General features: G+C 36.4%; 3 protein-coding genes and 1 pseudogene across 3 annotated transcripts; 2 read left to right on the top strand and 2 right to left on the bottom strand.

Annotated features, from left to right (window-relative positions):
• The first annotated feature begins 310 nt into the window (after nucleotides 1-310).
• LOC120008680 lies at nucleotides 311-1,061 on the top strand. Its single transcript, XM_038859063.1, has 3 exons — nucleotides 311-370; nucleotides 453-548; nucleotides 630-1,061. Exons 1-3 carry the CDS (start codon nucleotides 311-313, stop codon nucleotides 1,059-1,061), a joined length of 588 nt encoding a protein of 195 aa, XP_038714991.1.
• A 2,230-nt stretch (nucleotides 1,062-3,291) lies between these two features.
• Nucleotides 3,292-8,259, bottom strand: LOC120008679 (annotated as a pseudogene).
• Nucleotides 8,260-8,375: 116 nt separating this feature from the next.
• LOC120009422 (formate dehydrogenase, mitochondrial) lies at nucleotides 8,376-10,973 on the top strand. Its single transcript, XM_038860022.1, has 6 exons — nucleotides 8,376-8,541; nucleotides 9,034-9,205; nucleotides 9,370-9,910; nucleotides 10,109-10,233; nucleotides 10,429-10,541; nucleotides 10,647-10,973. The coding sequence occupies exons 1-6, from the start codon at nucleotides 8,446-8,448 to the stop codon at nucleotides 10,758-10,760; spliced, it is 1,161 nt and encodes a 386-aa protein (XP_038715950.1). The 5' UTR covers nucleotides 8,376-8,445; the 3' UTR covers nucleotides 10,761-10,973.
• Nucleotides 10,974-11,141: 168 nt separating this feature from the next.
• LOC120009423 (photosystem I assembly factor PSA3, chloroplastic) lies at nucleotides 11,142-13,527 on the bottom strand. Its single transcript, XM_038860023.1, has 3 exons — nucleotides 13,051-13,527; nucleotides 12,595-12,759; nucleotides 11,142-11,672 (listed from the first exon to the last, which is right to left on the bottom strand). The coding sequence occupies exons 1-3, from the start codon at nucleotides 13,426-13,428 to the stop codon at nucleotides 11,355-11,357; spliced, it is 861 nt and encodes a 286-aa protein (XP_038715951.1). The 5' UTR covers nucleotides 13,429-13,527; the 3' UTR covers nucleotides 11,142-11,354.
• Between the last annotated feature and the right edge of the window lie 2,907 nt (nucleotides 13,528-16,434).

Raw genomic sequence — 16,434 nt, 5'->3', positions numbered from 1 at the left:
CACGTCACTCTCTTCACTTGTTTTTTACCCTTTTCATTGGTAAGAGCTAATAAGAGATATTGTTGCAGAGAGACTTGAGTCAGACAGAGCTGAGATTATTAGGAACTTCATTTCTTCTCTTATAAAATCATAAATCCATACATATATATATATATGATATATCTAGATCATGCATAGATAGGTGTGTTCGGTGCTCATGTCTTCATCTATCCTACCATTCTTCCATCTCCATATCTGCGTAAGAGAAGGGTCATCTCTCTCCTTGTGAGAATTCGTATAGGTTATTCAAGACCTTGTACTGAAATTCAACATGGATGATCAACTTAGAAAATGGGCAGAAGATCTTCATTTATCAAGCGGTTCTAGTGAGGTAAAATTAATTTGTTAATAAATTATATGTGAATTTTGTTGATGATAATCCTTGTAATTCGGCTATGTATTTTATTTTTTAGGAAGGTTCGTTTACAACAAAACATGAAGTTAACAAACCTTTAGAAAGAAATAATCAATTAGAAGTTGATTATACAGATCAATTTACTACAAATATGGTACGCGATTGATTAATTTTTTTAATTTATACAATATAAAAATAGTACGATAATGCATACTAACATTTCTATTATATATAGGTATTTAATTGTCGCGAAAACTTGATTGAATGGGGGCGGTCTACTGGACAAGCTCTCGGATTTGTTTTAACTATATCTAGTTCACGCCAGGGTGGATTAGGTAGACAACCTAAATTGCTTATCCAACGTGAGCGAAGTGGAGAATATTGTCCTAGTAAACCTTCATCGAAATTGACAGGTACTAAAAAATGTAATTGTCCATTCCGATTAAAGGGAATGAAGTTGAAAATTGATGATGACTGGATATTAAGGGTTACTTGTGGGGTCCATAATCATCCTGCTACAACTTATATGGAGGGACATTCATATGCTGGTAGATTATCACAAGATGAAACTAGCATGCTGATAGATATGTCAAGAAGCCTGGTTAAACCTCGTGAAATATTGTCTACATTAAAGGCAAAAGATCCACAAAATGTGTCAACGTTGTAGACAATCTACAATGCTCATCAAAGATATCGGGTTGCAGAAAGGGCTGGGAGATCTCAACTACAACAACTGATGTTTGAGATTAGCCAACATGACTACATATGGTGGCATAGAAGTGATAGTGGGTCGAATGAACTTTAAGAGTTATTTTTTCTTCATCCTCGTTCGTTAAATTTGCTACGTGCATTTCCTTTTGTTTTGATTATGGACACAACATATAAGACCAACAGATTTTGTATTCCTCTATTTGAAATTATTGGTGTTACATCAACGGAGATACCTTTTTGTATTGCATTTGTGTTCCTCCAGTATGAAAAGGAAGAAAATTATAGGTGGGCAATAAGTTGCTTGTGAACAGCAATGGATGGATGTTCATTTTCGCGTGTGATTTTGACAGACAGAGATTTAGCAATGATGAAAGCTGTTGGTATTGTTTTTCCTGAATCAACACATTTACTGTGCAAATGGCATATTGGAAAGAATGTTCTCACTAATTGCAATAAGTTATCAATGTGGTGCAACATGATTTCAAACCTGAGATATTCAAAGAACTTAGAGGTTTTGTTTCATCTGCGGGATTATATCACATTTTAAATGAGGTGCAACGTTCTAAGAATGTTGGTATTGATGCACAAACTTGTGGTTGTAGAATCCGACGCACACATGGTTTATCATGTGCCCATGAGATATCATTCTACAATGTCGTCCAATTCTGCTTTCGTCTTTCGATTCTTTTTGGAGGAAGCTAGACTTCGTACCAATTCAAGATGAAGCCTCGATCAGGTAAAATTGAATTGTCAAGGAAATTACGTGAAATTATCAATCCTTCAATCACTTCACTTGTAGAGCTCAAGGTAAAGAAACAAGTACATGGTAGACCATCCTCAACTAAAAAGGTTGACACGTCAACTGGCAGGAATCCATTTGCTTTTGAGTATGTACTAACTGAAGATTCTCCAGTTGTACCACATAGACATAGTTGTTCATCAACTTATGTTCCTCCGTCAATAAAAAGCAAAAGAATGTCGATTCATGAGAAAGAAAGCAATAACATATGGATGGGCTCACAGAGTTTTTATATCAACCAATTTCCAATTCAATTGCGACCGTTTATTACATGTGTCATAGATGTTGTTGCTGACGAAAATTGTGGTTTTCGTGCAATTGCAAACTTGTTGCAGATAGATGAAGGATAAAATTCATGGGCTCGTGTAAGATATGATTTGCTTCAAGAGTTGAACGATTTCCATGATGAGTATGCAGCTTTGTATGGAGGTTATGACAGGGCTTTTGCTATAAGAGATGCGTTAACATTTTTTGAAAGTGATAGACCTGCATCGTTGGTTTATTGGATGAGTATGCCAGACATGGGTCACTTAATTACATCTCGATACAATGTTATTTTGAATTTGTGTAGCGACATACAATGCATGACATTTCTACCGCTGCGGTCTTTTCCACCACCACCACCATCAGAACAAGTTGTGATTTGTATTGGATTTGTCAACCAAAATCATTATGTTGGAGTGTCTATGGTACCAAATCATCTGATGCCACCCATTATGGTATAATGACATAGATACAGATATGAATGTGCGGCATACTGACCATCTATTTATCATTATAATTTAAGTTCTTATAATGAATTTTTTTTAATATATGCAGTGCCATTACTTGTTTGTCATCAAATATTGTAAAATTTAAATATCATAATAATATTTAAAGTTTATCTATAAATTATATGTTAGTTTAATGTTATTAATTAGAAAAGCCTTAAAAATTATAGTTAAAGTAAGATAATAAACTTGAAATGGGTCTCTTGAAAGTAGTTTATCAATTTTTTTTAAACCAAATAAAAAGAACTTTAATTATTGAAAGAATATTCTTACATCATTCAAGCACAAATAATTGCTGCACAAAAGTAAGTTAGTCACGTGAAATGTAGAAAAATGTAGGTGAAATTGTACATGTGTTTCACATGTAATAAAGTGTTTTGTTAAAATGCTCTAAAAAGACTTGCATAGAAAAACGAGATTTGATAAGTAATACTTGAAAATGTAAATATTGTTATTGTTATTTTAAAGATAATCATGAAACAAGATTTGAATATATATTAAAAAAATAATACATTACAAAATGCGTCTTTAGAAAGTATTTCATGGGTCTCCAAATAGATTCCCCAAAATGGAAATCGGGACAAATGACTAAACAGACTTTATTATCCTCCGTTTAGTCATTTGCCTCGATTTCCATTTCTGTTTAAACTTATCTTAATCGTCACTCTAAATAAATGTTCCAATAGGTACACGGAATAAAAAAAAATTGTAAAATAAAAAAGATAATTTTTAAAATTATCAATAAACCTATTTATGAAGAATAATTCCTTGTAGACCGGTAGAAACCGTTACATATTCTTCATCTCAAGTCCCATTTCAAATTCTTTCTTGTATTTTCAAAATTATAATAATCTATTGAATTTTCCTAGTCTAAATTTTTTGGCCTTGGGTATCTAGCGTTGGGATATTGAGTTTCGCTTTACTTGAAGGCATGGATGTAGAGTACTAGTATATTTGGTCGTTTTGTGCTCTAATATTTCATTCGACTCCCTGGATTGCGAAACTTATGTATGTATGTTTGTTGTTGTTATATTATATGGCTTTGTGTTATAGTGTATTTGTTCATGGTGAGTGTTGTAGAGTTAAGAGATCATGACATTACGGGTCTATTTTTCTTAAGCACTATCTTTTTTTTACCTTTTATGTTTGTGCTACTTGTTTTTTCTCGAGTATTAGACAGAACTAGTATAATTTGATAACTTATGATTCTTTCTACTGTTAAATTTGTGTACTTCTATGGACTTTTTCGTAGTTTATCACCTCATTTTTATTGAGTACACTCCAAACTAAATAAATTCTAAATAAAAAATATAACAATATCAAATACACCCCTTTTTGTGTTTTCTCAAAAAACACAATATGCACCCCACATATATGTTCTCTTTTGTACCCCTTATCACCTTTGATTCCTCTAGTATAACCCCAAGCAACGCCAATCCTACCATCTCCTACACATCGAACACTGACATCATATCTTCCCCTTTAATCATATCCATCCTTACTCGATTCACAATCATCTTTACGTCCCTAATCCTGTCGCATTCAAGTAACCCAGTCATGCAAAGCCGTGATATATGGCGTTGTAGCTAATATGACTTCATGAGCTGGTGTGATGGTAGTGATGAATGTGACATCAATTACGGCAAGGCATGTTGGACCATAGGTCCTACATGTATAATTTTGATGATTCACCATCTCATGCTATTTGATTATTTAATGAATTTGTAAATATGTCAAGCGAGTGAATTGATATGTATTGATAATCATGCTTAACTTTTGAGAATATACTATTGGATTAAGATAATCATGAAATCATATTTGAACATCATAACATACATTTATAATCATGATTCATCATATTTTAAGTGACTTGAGTGACTTGGAACCTGATATGTCTTGTGCATTTAAAACTGTTGAAAAGTCAATGTGTGCATGCTAACTTCTAAATGCCATAACTTAGTCATATGAATTCTGATTAATGTGTTTCTTGAACTAAAATTTAGTTAAGACATAAATGAACACATCATATGCAGAGTAAATGATCAAATTTCACCTTCTTACTGTTCAATTTTATGTTCGAAGTTGTTGCATCTGTGAAAACCTGAAACTGTGCTAGTTGAGCTTTCTCTTCTATATTGAATGACCATATGAAGGAATATTGCTTTGAAATTTGACATGTACATTCTAATGTGCTCAGTATGATTTATCATACATAAATTAGAATTTATTGAATCCTATTTCTATTGATTGACCTAAGTGCAAGGCATGAAGCTTTTACAAGCTTACAAGCAAAATGAGGTGTCTATACACCAAAATTCTTTGTAGGTACAATCAATTGGGAGTTCAGTTATGTCTAAAGTTCAGTTCTGAGGAGTAATGTATTCCAGCTACCCAAGAATGGTCTTGATCCTAGGTCTGTAGTCTGTACAAAGTTGTAGAGAAGCTTGCTTAAAGATTGGAGGGAATGTTAAAAAGCCCATTTGAATTCAAGAGAGATACATGTTTAAATTTGCTTGGCTATGAAGTTGCCAACAAGGTCTTTTCAAGAATGTTATTGCAAGCACGTGTGAAGGGTCAACCTTGCTATTGGGACATGTTTGGTCACGTGAAGGAGAACATATGTGCTGAAGTGAAGGATCTCTTATCCTCAATAAACAAGGTCTTAAACCTAATTCCTTTATTGAGGTCAATGATAAGATTTTACTAGGCTTACAGTCTATATCTCTTTGATCCAACGGCCTAGTTTTTTATTGAAGGGCTGAGATGAGAAACTATAACTTTGTGACAAGACAATTGATGAAGCTAAAGGACAAATGCAATGGCTGAAATTTGTAAGGTTGAGATCAATTTTCAGTCTCATCTAAGGGCCATGGATGCTAGCTTATATGGACGGTTAAGATCAGCTTTTCAAAGAAGATCCAAGGGCTGTAAATGAAAGCCCCATTTCCATCAAAGAAAGAGTTTGCCCGATATTCATTTTTGGAGAAGTTTTGTGCAAGAAGAACCTACTTTTGCTCTCATCTACAATCAAGCTTTCAAGTTACTTTGTGCTATTGAATCAAAGCTTCTACCCAAGCCACTCTAAGAGTGTGTTTGGATTGAGGGATTTGGGGAGAAGGGAAGGGAAGGGAAGGGAAAGGGAAGGAAGAGAAGGGAAGAGAATGGAAGGGAAAATACATTTCCCTCTCTCATGTTTGGATAGATAAAAAAAGAAAGGAAAGAAAAGTAGTTTAATTGACTAGTTTATCCTTATTTTTTATGTTTAAGTGTTATGTCCAAGGGTAAAATAGGTTTTTAACTTATAAGTAACTTAATTAGTAATCTCTTCCCTCCAAATGACTCCATTTTGGGAGGAAAGAATTTTGACAAAAATTTAAAAAGATCTTCCTCCCAAATCCCCTCAAATCCCTCCCCTCAATTTTTTATAAACTATCCAAACAAGGGAATTGGAAGGAAACTCCCTTTCCCTTCTCTTCCCTCCCCTCCAAATCCCTCAATCCAAACACACTCTAAAAGTTTCCTCACTATTTTGCTTTTGCAAAGATGGAGTGCTTCTCATTTGTCTTTGTATTTTCATATTCGAAAATCCTCATTATTCTTCATTTTCTATCCAATCCGTGAGGTGATATTGTGATTCTTGAGTGTTCCTCAACCCTATTTGCTTAGTGCAAACCTTGAGTGAACCATTTGTACCAAACCCTTGTAAAAGTCCCTTCATTGGGCACGAACCTTGTTGAGGTTGAGTTTGAGGGAGTATTTGAAACCCTTAGTTGTAAAGTTTGAAGATTGTCTTGAAATCTTCAGTTTCAAGGGTGACCTAAAAACCCTTGTGAGTTTTGTGGAGCTCTTGGGAAAACCACATCCTTAGTGGAAGTTGGAAAATCCTAGGTTGGTGAACCTAGGTAGTAGACGTAGGAGAAGGGTCTCCGAACTACTATAAATTGTTGTGTCGACTCTCTTGATTGCCTTGCTTGCTTGTTGATTGATTAAGTGTTTAATTGCTTTCTAAACTATTCTTGGTCATTGCAAGACCTTGCATTAAAACTGATTTTCTGCCCTTGTGTGGTAATAATTTGTTTAAGGTTGTTAATTGTAGTAGTGAAGGTTTCTCTAAACCATTAGGTTAAGTGTTTTGATTGCAGAATTTTCTGGACCACTAATCTGTCCGTGCACTGTTCACATAGCTAGACTTTGAATTTTAATCTGAATTTTTGATATAGTGTTTATCAAGGTGTTGTGATATTTCACATAAAATTTCGTTGCATTTCAACATCGTTTGATAAGTGAAATCTGTGTTGCAAAATCTGTGCGCAAGGTATTGTTTGAAAAATCCGATTTTGTAATTCTTGATTATTTGATATTCAATCATTCACATTATTGCATCACATTGTGCATTGGATTGAATCTTGATTAGGATAATCATTAGAGTCCAAATTGTGTGCTATTTGTTAAATTGGCATTAATTTGATTGAATTTTTAAAGGGAATTCCTAACTTGGAATTTGGGGACATTCACCCCCCCCCTCTTGTGTACGCCTAGGTCTATCAAGGCAATCAATAAGGATGAAATTAGGGCAGCCCTCAGGTTTCTGTTTTAGTGGATCGACTAGCTGGACGAGTGCCTTGACACCAAACCCTAGCGGGAGCTTCGAGCGGGGTTTGGAGATGTAGAGAAGCTCGAAGTTGGACCAATGCTTGGCAGTGGTGGTATTTCCAACGCCGCCTTTACCCGTGGTTGTGACGACTATGCAAGAGGTCTCGCCATAGAGCTTGGGTTGCAGTTGTATGGAAGGAAAGAGTGAATGGCGATAGAGAAGTGGTCCTTATTTGGCTTGAGAGTTTTGGGAGTGAAGGTTTAAGTGGGCCTCTAGACTTGAACTCTCTTTCACTAGGACGGCGGAAGGTTGGGAGTGGGTGCGTCTCTGTTTAAGGTTTGTAGTGGATTTTCGTCTTCAGGTACGTGAAGTAGAACAAAGAAGATTTGGGATTGAAAATGATAGGATCAGTGAGGTGTTGAAAAATTAGTAAAACGCGGGGTGCATATAATACTGATCATTTTTTTTTTCAGTTTAATAATATGTTTTTTTATCCTAATATATAGACAATATTAATTTTTGATATTTGAAATTGTTTGAATTTTATGTCGTCCAAAATACATTTCATGTTAATATTAATAAATTATCAATATTAAAATAAGGTTATATATTTCTCAAAGCACCTACATAAAATAAGTTGGTTATGATAAGAATCTCAATATCTCTGAGTTGTATAGACAAAATTTTATGTGGGATATGTGCAGCTCGTTCACGAATCCACTTGGATAATGTGAGTGCAATTGTCCGATATATATGTATATCTTTAGGACTTGTCATGAGTAAATAAAAGAATACAAGGAAAAATATTAATTGAAGTTTGCCACCAGAAACACAGTTTACGGACCAACGGCGGCGGAGAGCTACAATTATTTCGTTCAATACGCACCCTCCGATGGTCAATAATGGTACGGAAATTCCAATTATGCTGATCCAACGGTGAGTATGTGAGCATGGAACTCCTAATCATTAGAATCGCACATACCATAGACATTATTATCCGGGGGAGGAAAGAAAACAAATCCAAATTTGCTAACACAGAGCTAAGATGAGTTCACCACGTCAGCGATTTCCCCTGCTATAAATTCAACGTCAGTCAGAGTCCAGTTCACAGTTCATCAATTATTGTTTCAGGAGTCGAACTTTTCGGTTTCGAATTCGGAATTCTCAGTTGACGGCGATGGCGTTGAAGCGTGTTGCGAGCTCTGCTATTCGTGCTCTTGGTTCATCATCGGCCGGATCAGACTCTTCGATTACTCTCACGAGGAGTCTCCATGTATGCGATTATTTGTTTTAATTTAATTTTTCGTTTACATTTGGTCATGTTTATCACTAAATAGTCTCCATCCATTTTTTTGAGACTGATCAAGGATTTTGCTGCTGACAAAAAACTCTTTTTTTGCGGCGATTGAACCGTGTGGATCGAGTCTTTGCATGTTACGCGCAGATCTAGGTGGCGCGTGTACGGAGACTCTCCTTTGAAATTGACGGACACTTCGGTGTGGCTTTGTAGAGATACACAGTGTTTGGCTGGTGGCAACGTTAAATTTTCTAAAATGAAAAATAAACTGCTTTTATTTTCTATTGTTTAGCAATTTTGTAATCCTTTTATATTTAAGATTTTTCATTCTAGTTCGTTCAAACCTATCGCTTGACTCCAGATAAGAAGAATATGATCACTAGAGAAACCGATTTGACAATGACTTAACCTTATCCATGTTGCGTTAATTTTCCTGATATGACTTATTCTTTGTTTAATGGCAAACAGGCCTCTGCAGGAGGCAAAAAGATTGTGGGGGTGTTCTACAAGGCAAATGAATATGCGTCACTGAATCCTAATTTTTTGGGTTCTGCTGAACGAGCCTTGGGCATTCGTGAATGGCTGGAATCTCAAGGCCACGAATACATTGTCACTGACGATAAGGAAGGACCAAACTGTGGTAAGTTTTGCATATTATTCTATAGTTTGTAGACTTTAGGGCTATTATTTGTTCAACTTCTCAACGAATTGTTTGCGGTGTTATACTTATACAAAATAATTAGTAGATATTCGAACAAAAATTCAGGCATAAAATATGTTCATTTTTGTATGTTCTTATTGCAGAACTTGAGAAGCATATTCCTGATCTCCATGTCCTTATAACTACCCCATTCCACCCTGCCTATGTTACGGCTGAGAGGATAAAAAAGGCCAAAAATTTGCAATTGCTTCTCACAGCCGGAATCGGCTCCGATCATGTTGATCTGAAGGCAGCTGCAGCTGCTGGATTGACCGTTGCAGAGGTTACCGGAAGCAACGTCGTGTCTGTTGCTGAGGATGAACTCATGAGGATCCTCATTCTTGTTCGGAATTTCGTACCTGGACACCAGCAGGTTATCAAGGGAGAATGGAATGTGGCTGGTATTGCACATAGAGCATATGATCTTGAGGGGAAAACGGTGGGAACTGTTGGTGCTGGACGTATTGGCAAGCTTTTACTCCAAAGGTTGAAGCCTTTCAACTGTAATCTCCTCTATCACGACCGGTTGAAGATGGATCCAGAATTGGAGACTCAGACAGGAGCAAAGTTCGAGGAAGACCTTGATGGCATGCTTGCCAAATGTGACGTAGTTGTCATTAACATGCCTCTCACAGAGAAGACAAGGTATAGCAGACTAGAGATATACGTCATTATTTCAGTATCTAATGAGTGATTTAGTTTTGTTATGTTAGCTTCTGCGGCTAATACAACATGGATGTTTTGCTTCAAACTTTGATTATTTTTACTGTCGATGGTCTATTTCACTATTCTGATTTCTGATGCAACTAAAAGTAACCATAGAATTGCCATATTATGAATCAGGGGGCTGTTTGACAAAGCTAAGATTGCAAAGATGAAAAAAGGGGTGCTAATTGTCAACAATGCTCGTGGAGCAATCATGGATACTCAGGCAGTGGTTGATGCTTGCTCCAGCGGACATATTGCAGGTAATTTAACTACCTAGAAGGCTAGAAACAACTACTTAACATTAGGTATAACACTTTGCTTGGAATTTTTTTAAATATTGTCTTTTGAGGCACAATGACAACATTAAAAAGTCTTCAGAAGGCTGCAAATATAATTTAGTTTTTGAGTAATTTAATTGCTGCAACTCATGCTTCCAAGTTTTTCCCGATCTTTAGGCTACAGTGGGGATGTCTGGAACCCACAGCCTTCTCCAAAGGACCATCCATGGCGTTACATGCCAAACCAAGCTATGACTCCTCATATTTCTGGTACCACCATTGATGCACAGGTACACTAAACATTGACCAACATTTACTTTTCATTCCCTTTCTGTTTTAGACGCGTTGTCCTCTGGTTATGTTCTAACTTATCATCATGAACGAAATTTTTGCAGCTGCGTTATGCTGCTGGAACCAAGGACATGCTCGAAAGGTACTTCAAGGGAGAAGAATTTCCTCCACAGAATTACATTGTTAAGGAAGGCAAAATAGCACCACAATACCAGTGATTTTTGTCTGTCACCGACATCGTATCGTCAGCAGTGTCTTTTAGTAATGGGGTTTCTTTGAGTCTGAGTTTTCTTTTTCTTCAGTCAGTATCAAAAATGTACTAAGTGGGGCTTTTGTCCCTTTAAATAAAATCGTCTCAGCTTATGTTATCAGAAACTACCTTGATCACTTCTTGGAGTTATAATCACGAATTAGCCTAAAGCTTGAGCAGCATAACTTGTTTCAAGACCTGGACATGGTTCCCTTCTGGAGAAACAATTCCCATATTTTGAACTCACTTAGAAACATCATATTCATTTTGCACTTCCTAAGCAGAAAAAGTGTTACTACATATAAAAATAATAATAATTATGAAAAGATTACTCAAATTTGACAAGAAATAGAGAAACAGGGAATATAAAAGCACTCATCTGATGCAGACTGATGGGCTGAAGGCAAAAGTATAAATTGATCTGTTCTAAAATCATGCATCTCAGTTCCCATTTGAAAGGGTAAAATTCTCATTTGGAACCGTAAATACAGGATTAGAATTCTAAACTGCATCGACTTTCATCTATAATTTTCAATTGAGCGGCTCCCGGGAAGCACTCCTTTCAGGACTCATTTTGCTTGAGGAACTGGAGGTCCTTCATTTGCATTTGTACAGCTTCTTTTGGAAGTGGAGTTGGCTCTGGAATATTGATCTCATCCCTGCCCTCCGCGATTTTTGTGGCCTTGTCTTTGATAATCCTTTCTATCTCTGACTGCTTAACTGAAGGGAATACAGCAGTAAGCATGATACATAGCAGTTCCTCATCTTTTTCTTCTATTTGATCCTTCCCGAAGCAGCAGACGTGAATAGCATCAAGAGCTTTTTCTGCTCGAACCTCCAAGGGTACAGCAGGAGTCGGAACATTTAGTCGTGCTCGTTTCTATAGTATGCACCAATCCCCAACAAAAATTAGTTAGCTGTAGCTCAAATATAAAATAGAACCTTCAGTGTCAACAAAGCAAAGTTCAAAACACAGATGAATGAATATATGCAAGATCTCAAATATAGCTCATATATCCCGTCATTCTATCTTGCACGCTATCAAGCACCGGTGATAACTTATTTAGCTTCGGAACATCATGCTGAAAAGCCATATGCTCCCCATGGTTAAAAAATAAATGAACGGAGACCCCCAAATCCACTATCAAACTCTGCCATAAGAAACTGCATTTCCAAATATTTGAAGTGATTAAGCATCTCTACATGTATTAAATTGTCTACTACGCTCTTAGTCACCAGTTCAACTGCAAACTGTTTGTGCTGATGGTTTAAAGTGATAGCCCACATTTCTTTTTATTCAGTACTGAATTCATTGTTAACCTTTTGAGTCCTGTTGTGCTCTCTTTATAATCACCACAATGCACAGTTCTCAAAAACTACGTATTATGCACACACATATTCTAATGCCCTATATCTAAGGCGTTGCCGCATCAAAAGGGATTTGGGAAATTCGCATGCCACAGCCTTATCCCCTGCTAAAAGAAGAAACAAAAAGGTTGAAGTTCCACTTAAGCAACTCTACCATGGTAGTTCATCCTGAGGAAGAACCCGACAGCTGAGTTTGAACTTTGGGGGATAATAGTGGTGTATAGTCATTCATATATTGCATAAAAGGTCGGGCTATCAATAAGACAATGGAGTTCAAATGAAACATACTTAGCATTCACGTTGAAAGGCTGGCACTTGCCTGACTCAAAATAATAGTGGAAACTGGAAAGAAAAGAAAATTTTGAATCATGCAATCCCAAAAAACTGACATACTCAAAATAGAGGGAAAGGGAATTAAAATGAGATTGACAAACCTCTCTTGCTTCATTCATCAAGGCAATGAAAGTCTGCTCTTCAAATTCAATGTCATTTGATATACGAATCCTCGCTACGCCCTCCAGAATCTCCTCAGATTTGAGAAGACCAGCACCAACTGCTGCTAGCCAGCAAGATAGTAACACATACAAAGGCTCCCCTGCCTACCCAGAAGCAAAATTCAGCTTAAGAACACACTCCTAGTACAAATTTCACATATATTTACTCCTATAAGAACAATAACACCCAGAGGCAACAACCCTGAACAAGAATCAATTACTAATTTGATGCAGAACTACCAATAACTACATTTTCTTACTGAAGAAAAAAAAAAACTCATTTCAATTCATAACCCTAAAATACCACTGACTCCATCAATAACAGCAAAACGCACATCTTCGAGTACATAATAAAAATCAATAATAGATAAAAATAAAACAAAATAAATGTAATACCCGGCCTCGCCGCTCCTGGAATTCATAGAAAGCTCTGGAATCATTTACAGTGCAGTTCTTGCCTACTCGTCTTCTGAACTCCGCAAAGTCGATAATATCCCCACCAACACCGCCTTCATCGCTGAAGATTCGGGCTACAAGGCCAATAACGGGGAGAGCACCGATGACTTTATTTGCAAAACTGGATATGGAGTTCTGGTTCTCCATGTATGCTCTGACAGACAAGGGTCCATAGGATCTTTGGGTGCGTGACGTTCTTTTTGGGTTGCAGTATAATTTGTGGAAGTGTAACAGGAGAGGCGAAATAGGTCTGAAGGGAGTGGAAATTTGAGTGCGAAGAGAAAGGGAAGAAGGTGAAGTTGATGTCACAACCACCATGGCCGTGAAATGTGGAAGGTCCTTAGCAGTAATGGCCACCCGTTTATATATGTTATCCAGCAGGTGAAGGATTCTGTGCGGATAATGTATGATACTATATGATAAGGACGATGATACAATTATCCATCCATGCTCATCAGTATCGTCTAGATTATATGTTTTTTATACAAATTTACCCTTTGAAAATCCCATTTGGACAAATGATCACTGTCAAATTTGCACGAACAAAAATTTCTCCCTGAACAACATAAAATTAACCGTGTGGCCACGTTAATGTTAAACTACTATTATAATATAATTAAATTAGTTTAACTTATTTTTTGCAAGGATTCACAAAAGTGGAAACTTGTGTCTTCTGAATAAGTTATTAGGTTCTTGGTTTACAAATGAATCCATCAACCCCTTTTTAATTAGTTCCAAAAAATGAGGCAAAAAATAGTTCATCCACACTTCACACGTAAAGCTAGTGTGACAGTTCACTCTAATGTGCACCACCACATATAGACACTGAAAAATCCACTCATGAAACTCAACAAGAAGATCATCCAAGAAATGTCCCACCATTTGGTGTAAGTTTCGTTTTATATTTCCCTCTGTGTGTGTCTATTTATATGTTTCATATTTTTTTTTGTGCAGGAAGCTCTGCATGCTCTATGGACGGTTTTGTAGCGAGTATGGACTTTAATTTGCCACTGAGTACTGTTTTAATCCATCTTCTGCATAGGTATATATGGGGGAAAATAGATGTGTGTGTAGAAGATGAGACAGTTGCATACTTAAACCAGAAAGATGTGCAGGAAGCTCTGCTTGCTAGGCTTGATGGATGGACACAAATCCATGGGGACAACTCAACTTACGCAATGATTAGAGGAGCATCCCATGAAGCTCCATTCTCACAACCAGAAAGATCACTCGTTCTAAACAATCTGACCATGAACGTTCCCCGTGAATGAAATTATACAATCTGACCATGAATATTGTAAAGTGTAGGGTTAAGGGATGTTGATTGGTGGGTTGTCAATCATACCGAAACTCCCTGCATGTTATTTTATATTCGTGGGATGAAAATATTACGGCCTCGTTTGGATCAACATTTTTAGTAACATTTATACTACTTATTAGTATAAATGCTACTTTCAATCCAAACGGGTTTTTTTGACACATAATCCGAGATATTTTTACTCAGCATTTTATGCTACTTTTGACATGCTACTTGTATGAAGCATTTTAATAGCATTTCACTGTCAAAAGTCAATACTATCCCTATTAATTTTTTTTATTCCATTTATACCCTCACTTCATGTGTTATTATACATTAATTAATAAATAAACAAATTTATTGATATTATAAAATATTTATCATTTAATATATGCTACTCAGCAAAAATGTTAACAGTAAAAATTCAACCAAACACCACACAACATTCGAGTAGCATTTCTGCTACTAAAATTCTCCAATATTTCTGTTAGTATATCTGTTATTTTCAAAATGTCTTACCAAATTAGGCCTATCTTGGAACAACAAGAACAAAAGAGTAGCTGCAAGGTCTAGCGCAGAATCAAAATATCCAACCATAACTTAGTAGTATTATTATTAACCTCGCACTCTCCACCCGCATACATACCCTTCTTCTCCAGAATACATCGTTATCTTATTCAACCATCGTATGAATGCATTTTGATATTCAGATAGCATCAATTATGAATTTTGATCCCAATGAATCTCACAAAACCTTCCCAACTTCTGTAGTTTTTTGACGATTGTGTTGTAGTTATAATATATTCAACTTCTCCTAACATCAACTGGTCCGACTTCCGAGGAAACCTTCATGTAGGCTTTCCCCCATTCGGGAATGTAAACATGAATCTATCAGAAGACCATCTATGAATGTCTACCATACAAAGAGTTGTCAACGACGATCGTGTATGGAAAGGGAAGTTTGGCAGTAAGAAAAGGATGATTTCCGAATTGGGTTCGAGTGAGATTCTCATGGAGAACCACACAAGCACTATAGGCATCCCAAACAAAAAGCTGCAATGGTGGATCACTTGGAAAACAAAAAACACCAGAGCACATCTAGTAACACATGAATCAAACAATAACCATCTTAGGCAACATGCTCTGCCTCTCAGTTCCGTATAATCAAGCATAAAACATGTCAAAAAAATGTGATGTCATGCCACTTCCAGAGCTTACCCTCATAGTTATGCACAATTGATTCCGGATTCACGAGGGAAAAAAAACTAACCCATAATAAGGAAAATTGACAAACATGGCACAGAAGCTCATAGGAAACAGTAAAATAACTTGTATAAATGAGTAAACAACCCTTGTTGTCCAGCAAAATGACATTATCAAAGAGTTCATGGTAATCAAATCAGAAAAAAGAATTCAGAAATCAATCACCTAATTTAATTTAGGTACCAGCTAGTGAATCAAAACATCATTTCTCATCCAAAGTTAGTGAGGTACGGGGCAAGTGCTTCATGCAATAGATACTTTTTGAGAATTGATCCTAATAATTAACATAGTCAAAACCCATCAAAACCCACAGTAAAGAAACACAAGAAAGAATGCCTTACAATCCTGAGTCACACTCCCTTTGGGCATCAGGCAGAACGTAAAAAACTTACGCAAGGGCCTTTGTTGCATTGGGGATGGTAGAAAATTATGAAAACTCAAAGATAAACAAGAAATGAGCTCATATAAATTTGTCATCATCTCATCTCCTTTTCAATTAGTTCCAAAAAATGAGGCAAAAAATAGTTCATCTACACTTCAGACATAAAGCTAGTATGACAGTTCACTGTCTTGAGGGAACACCACATATAGAGACCTAGATTACATATAAACAGACCTGTCCCATTGAATGCTTCTCAATTCAAAGATAACGCTAGTGTAACAGTTAAGCAACGTATTGATGCATCACCACATATAGGAACATGTTACCAGGGGATGTTTCAGCTGCCATACGGAGTAAGACCAATGAAAACTATAAACAATTT

This window comes from Tripterygium wilfordii, chromosome 11 (assembly GCF_013401445.1).
Source record: "Tripterygium wilfordii isolate XIE 37 chromosome 11, ASM1340144v1, whole genome shotgun sequence".
Classification (NCBI taxonomy): domain Eukaryota; kingdom Viridiplantae; phylum Streptophyta; class Magnoliopsida; order Celastrales; family Celastraceae; genus Tripterygium; species Tripterygium wilfordii.
Note: the sequence above shows the minus strand (reverse complement) of the source record. Positions and strands in the feature narration are given on the sequence as shown.

Coding starts and splice junctions, on each gene's coding strand:
- LOC120008680 (XM_038859063.1), top strand. CDS start 311: ATGGATGATCAACTTAGAAAATGGGCAGAAGATCTTCATTTATCAAGC. Junction 371..452: donor TATCAAGCGGTTCTAGTGAG/GTAAAATTAATT, acceptor TTTATTTTTTAG/GAAGGTTCGTTTACAACAAA. Junction 549..629: donor ATCAATTTACTACAAATATG/GTACGCGATTGA, acceptor TATTATATATAG/GTATTTAATTGTCGCGAAAA.
- LOC120009422 (XM_038860022.1), top strand. CDS start 8,446: ATGGCGTTGAAGCGTGTTGCGAGCTCTGCTATTCGTGCTCTTGGTTCA. Junction 8,542..9,033: donor CTCTCACGAGGAGTCTCCAT/GTATGCGATTAT, acceptor AATGGCAAACAG/GCCTCTGCAGGAGGCAAAAA. Junction 9,911..10,108: donor CCTCTCACAGAGAAGACAAG/GTATAGCAGACT, acceptor ATTATGAATCAG/GGGGCTGTTTGACAAAGCTA.
- LOC120009423 (XM_038860023.1), bottom strand. CDS start 13,428: ATGGTGGTTGTGACATCAACTTCACCTTCTTCCCTTTCTCTTCGCACT. Junction 12,760..13,050: donor TCCAGGAGCGGCGAGGCCGG/GTATTACATTTA, acceptor GCTTCTGGGTAG/GCAGGGGAGCCTTTGTATGT. Junction 11,673..12,594: donor TGATGAATGAAGCAAGAGAG/GTTTGTCAATCT, acceptor TGCATACTATAG/AAACGAGCACGACTAAATGT.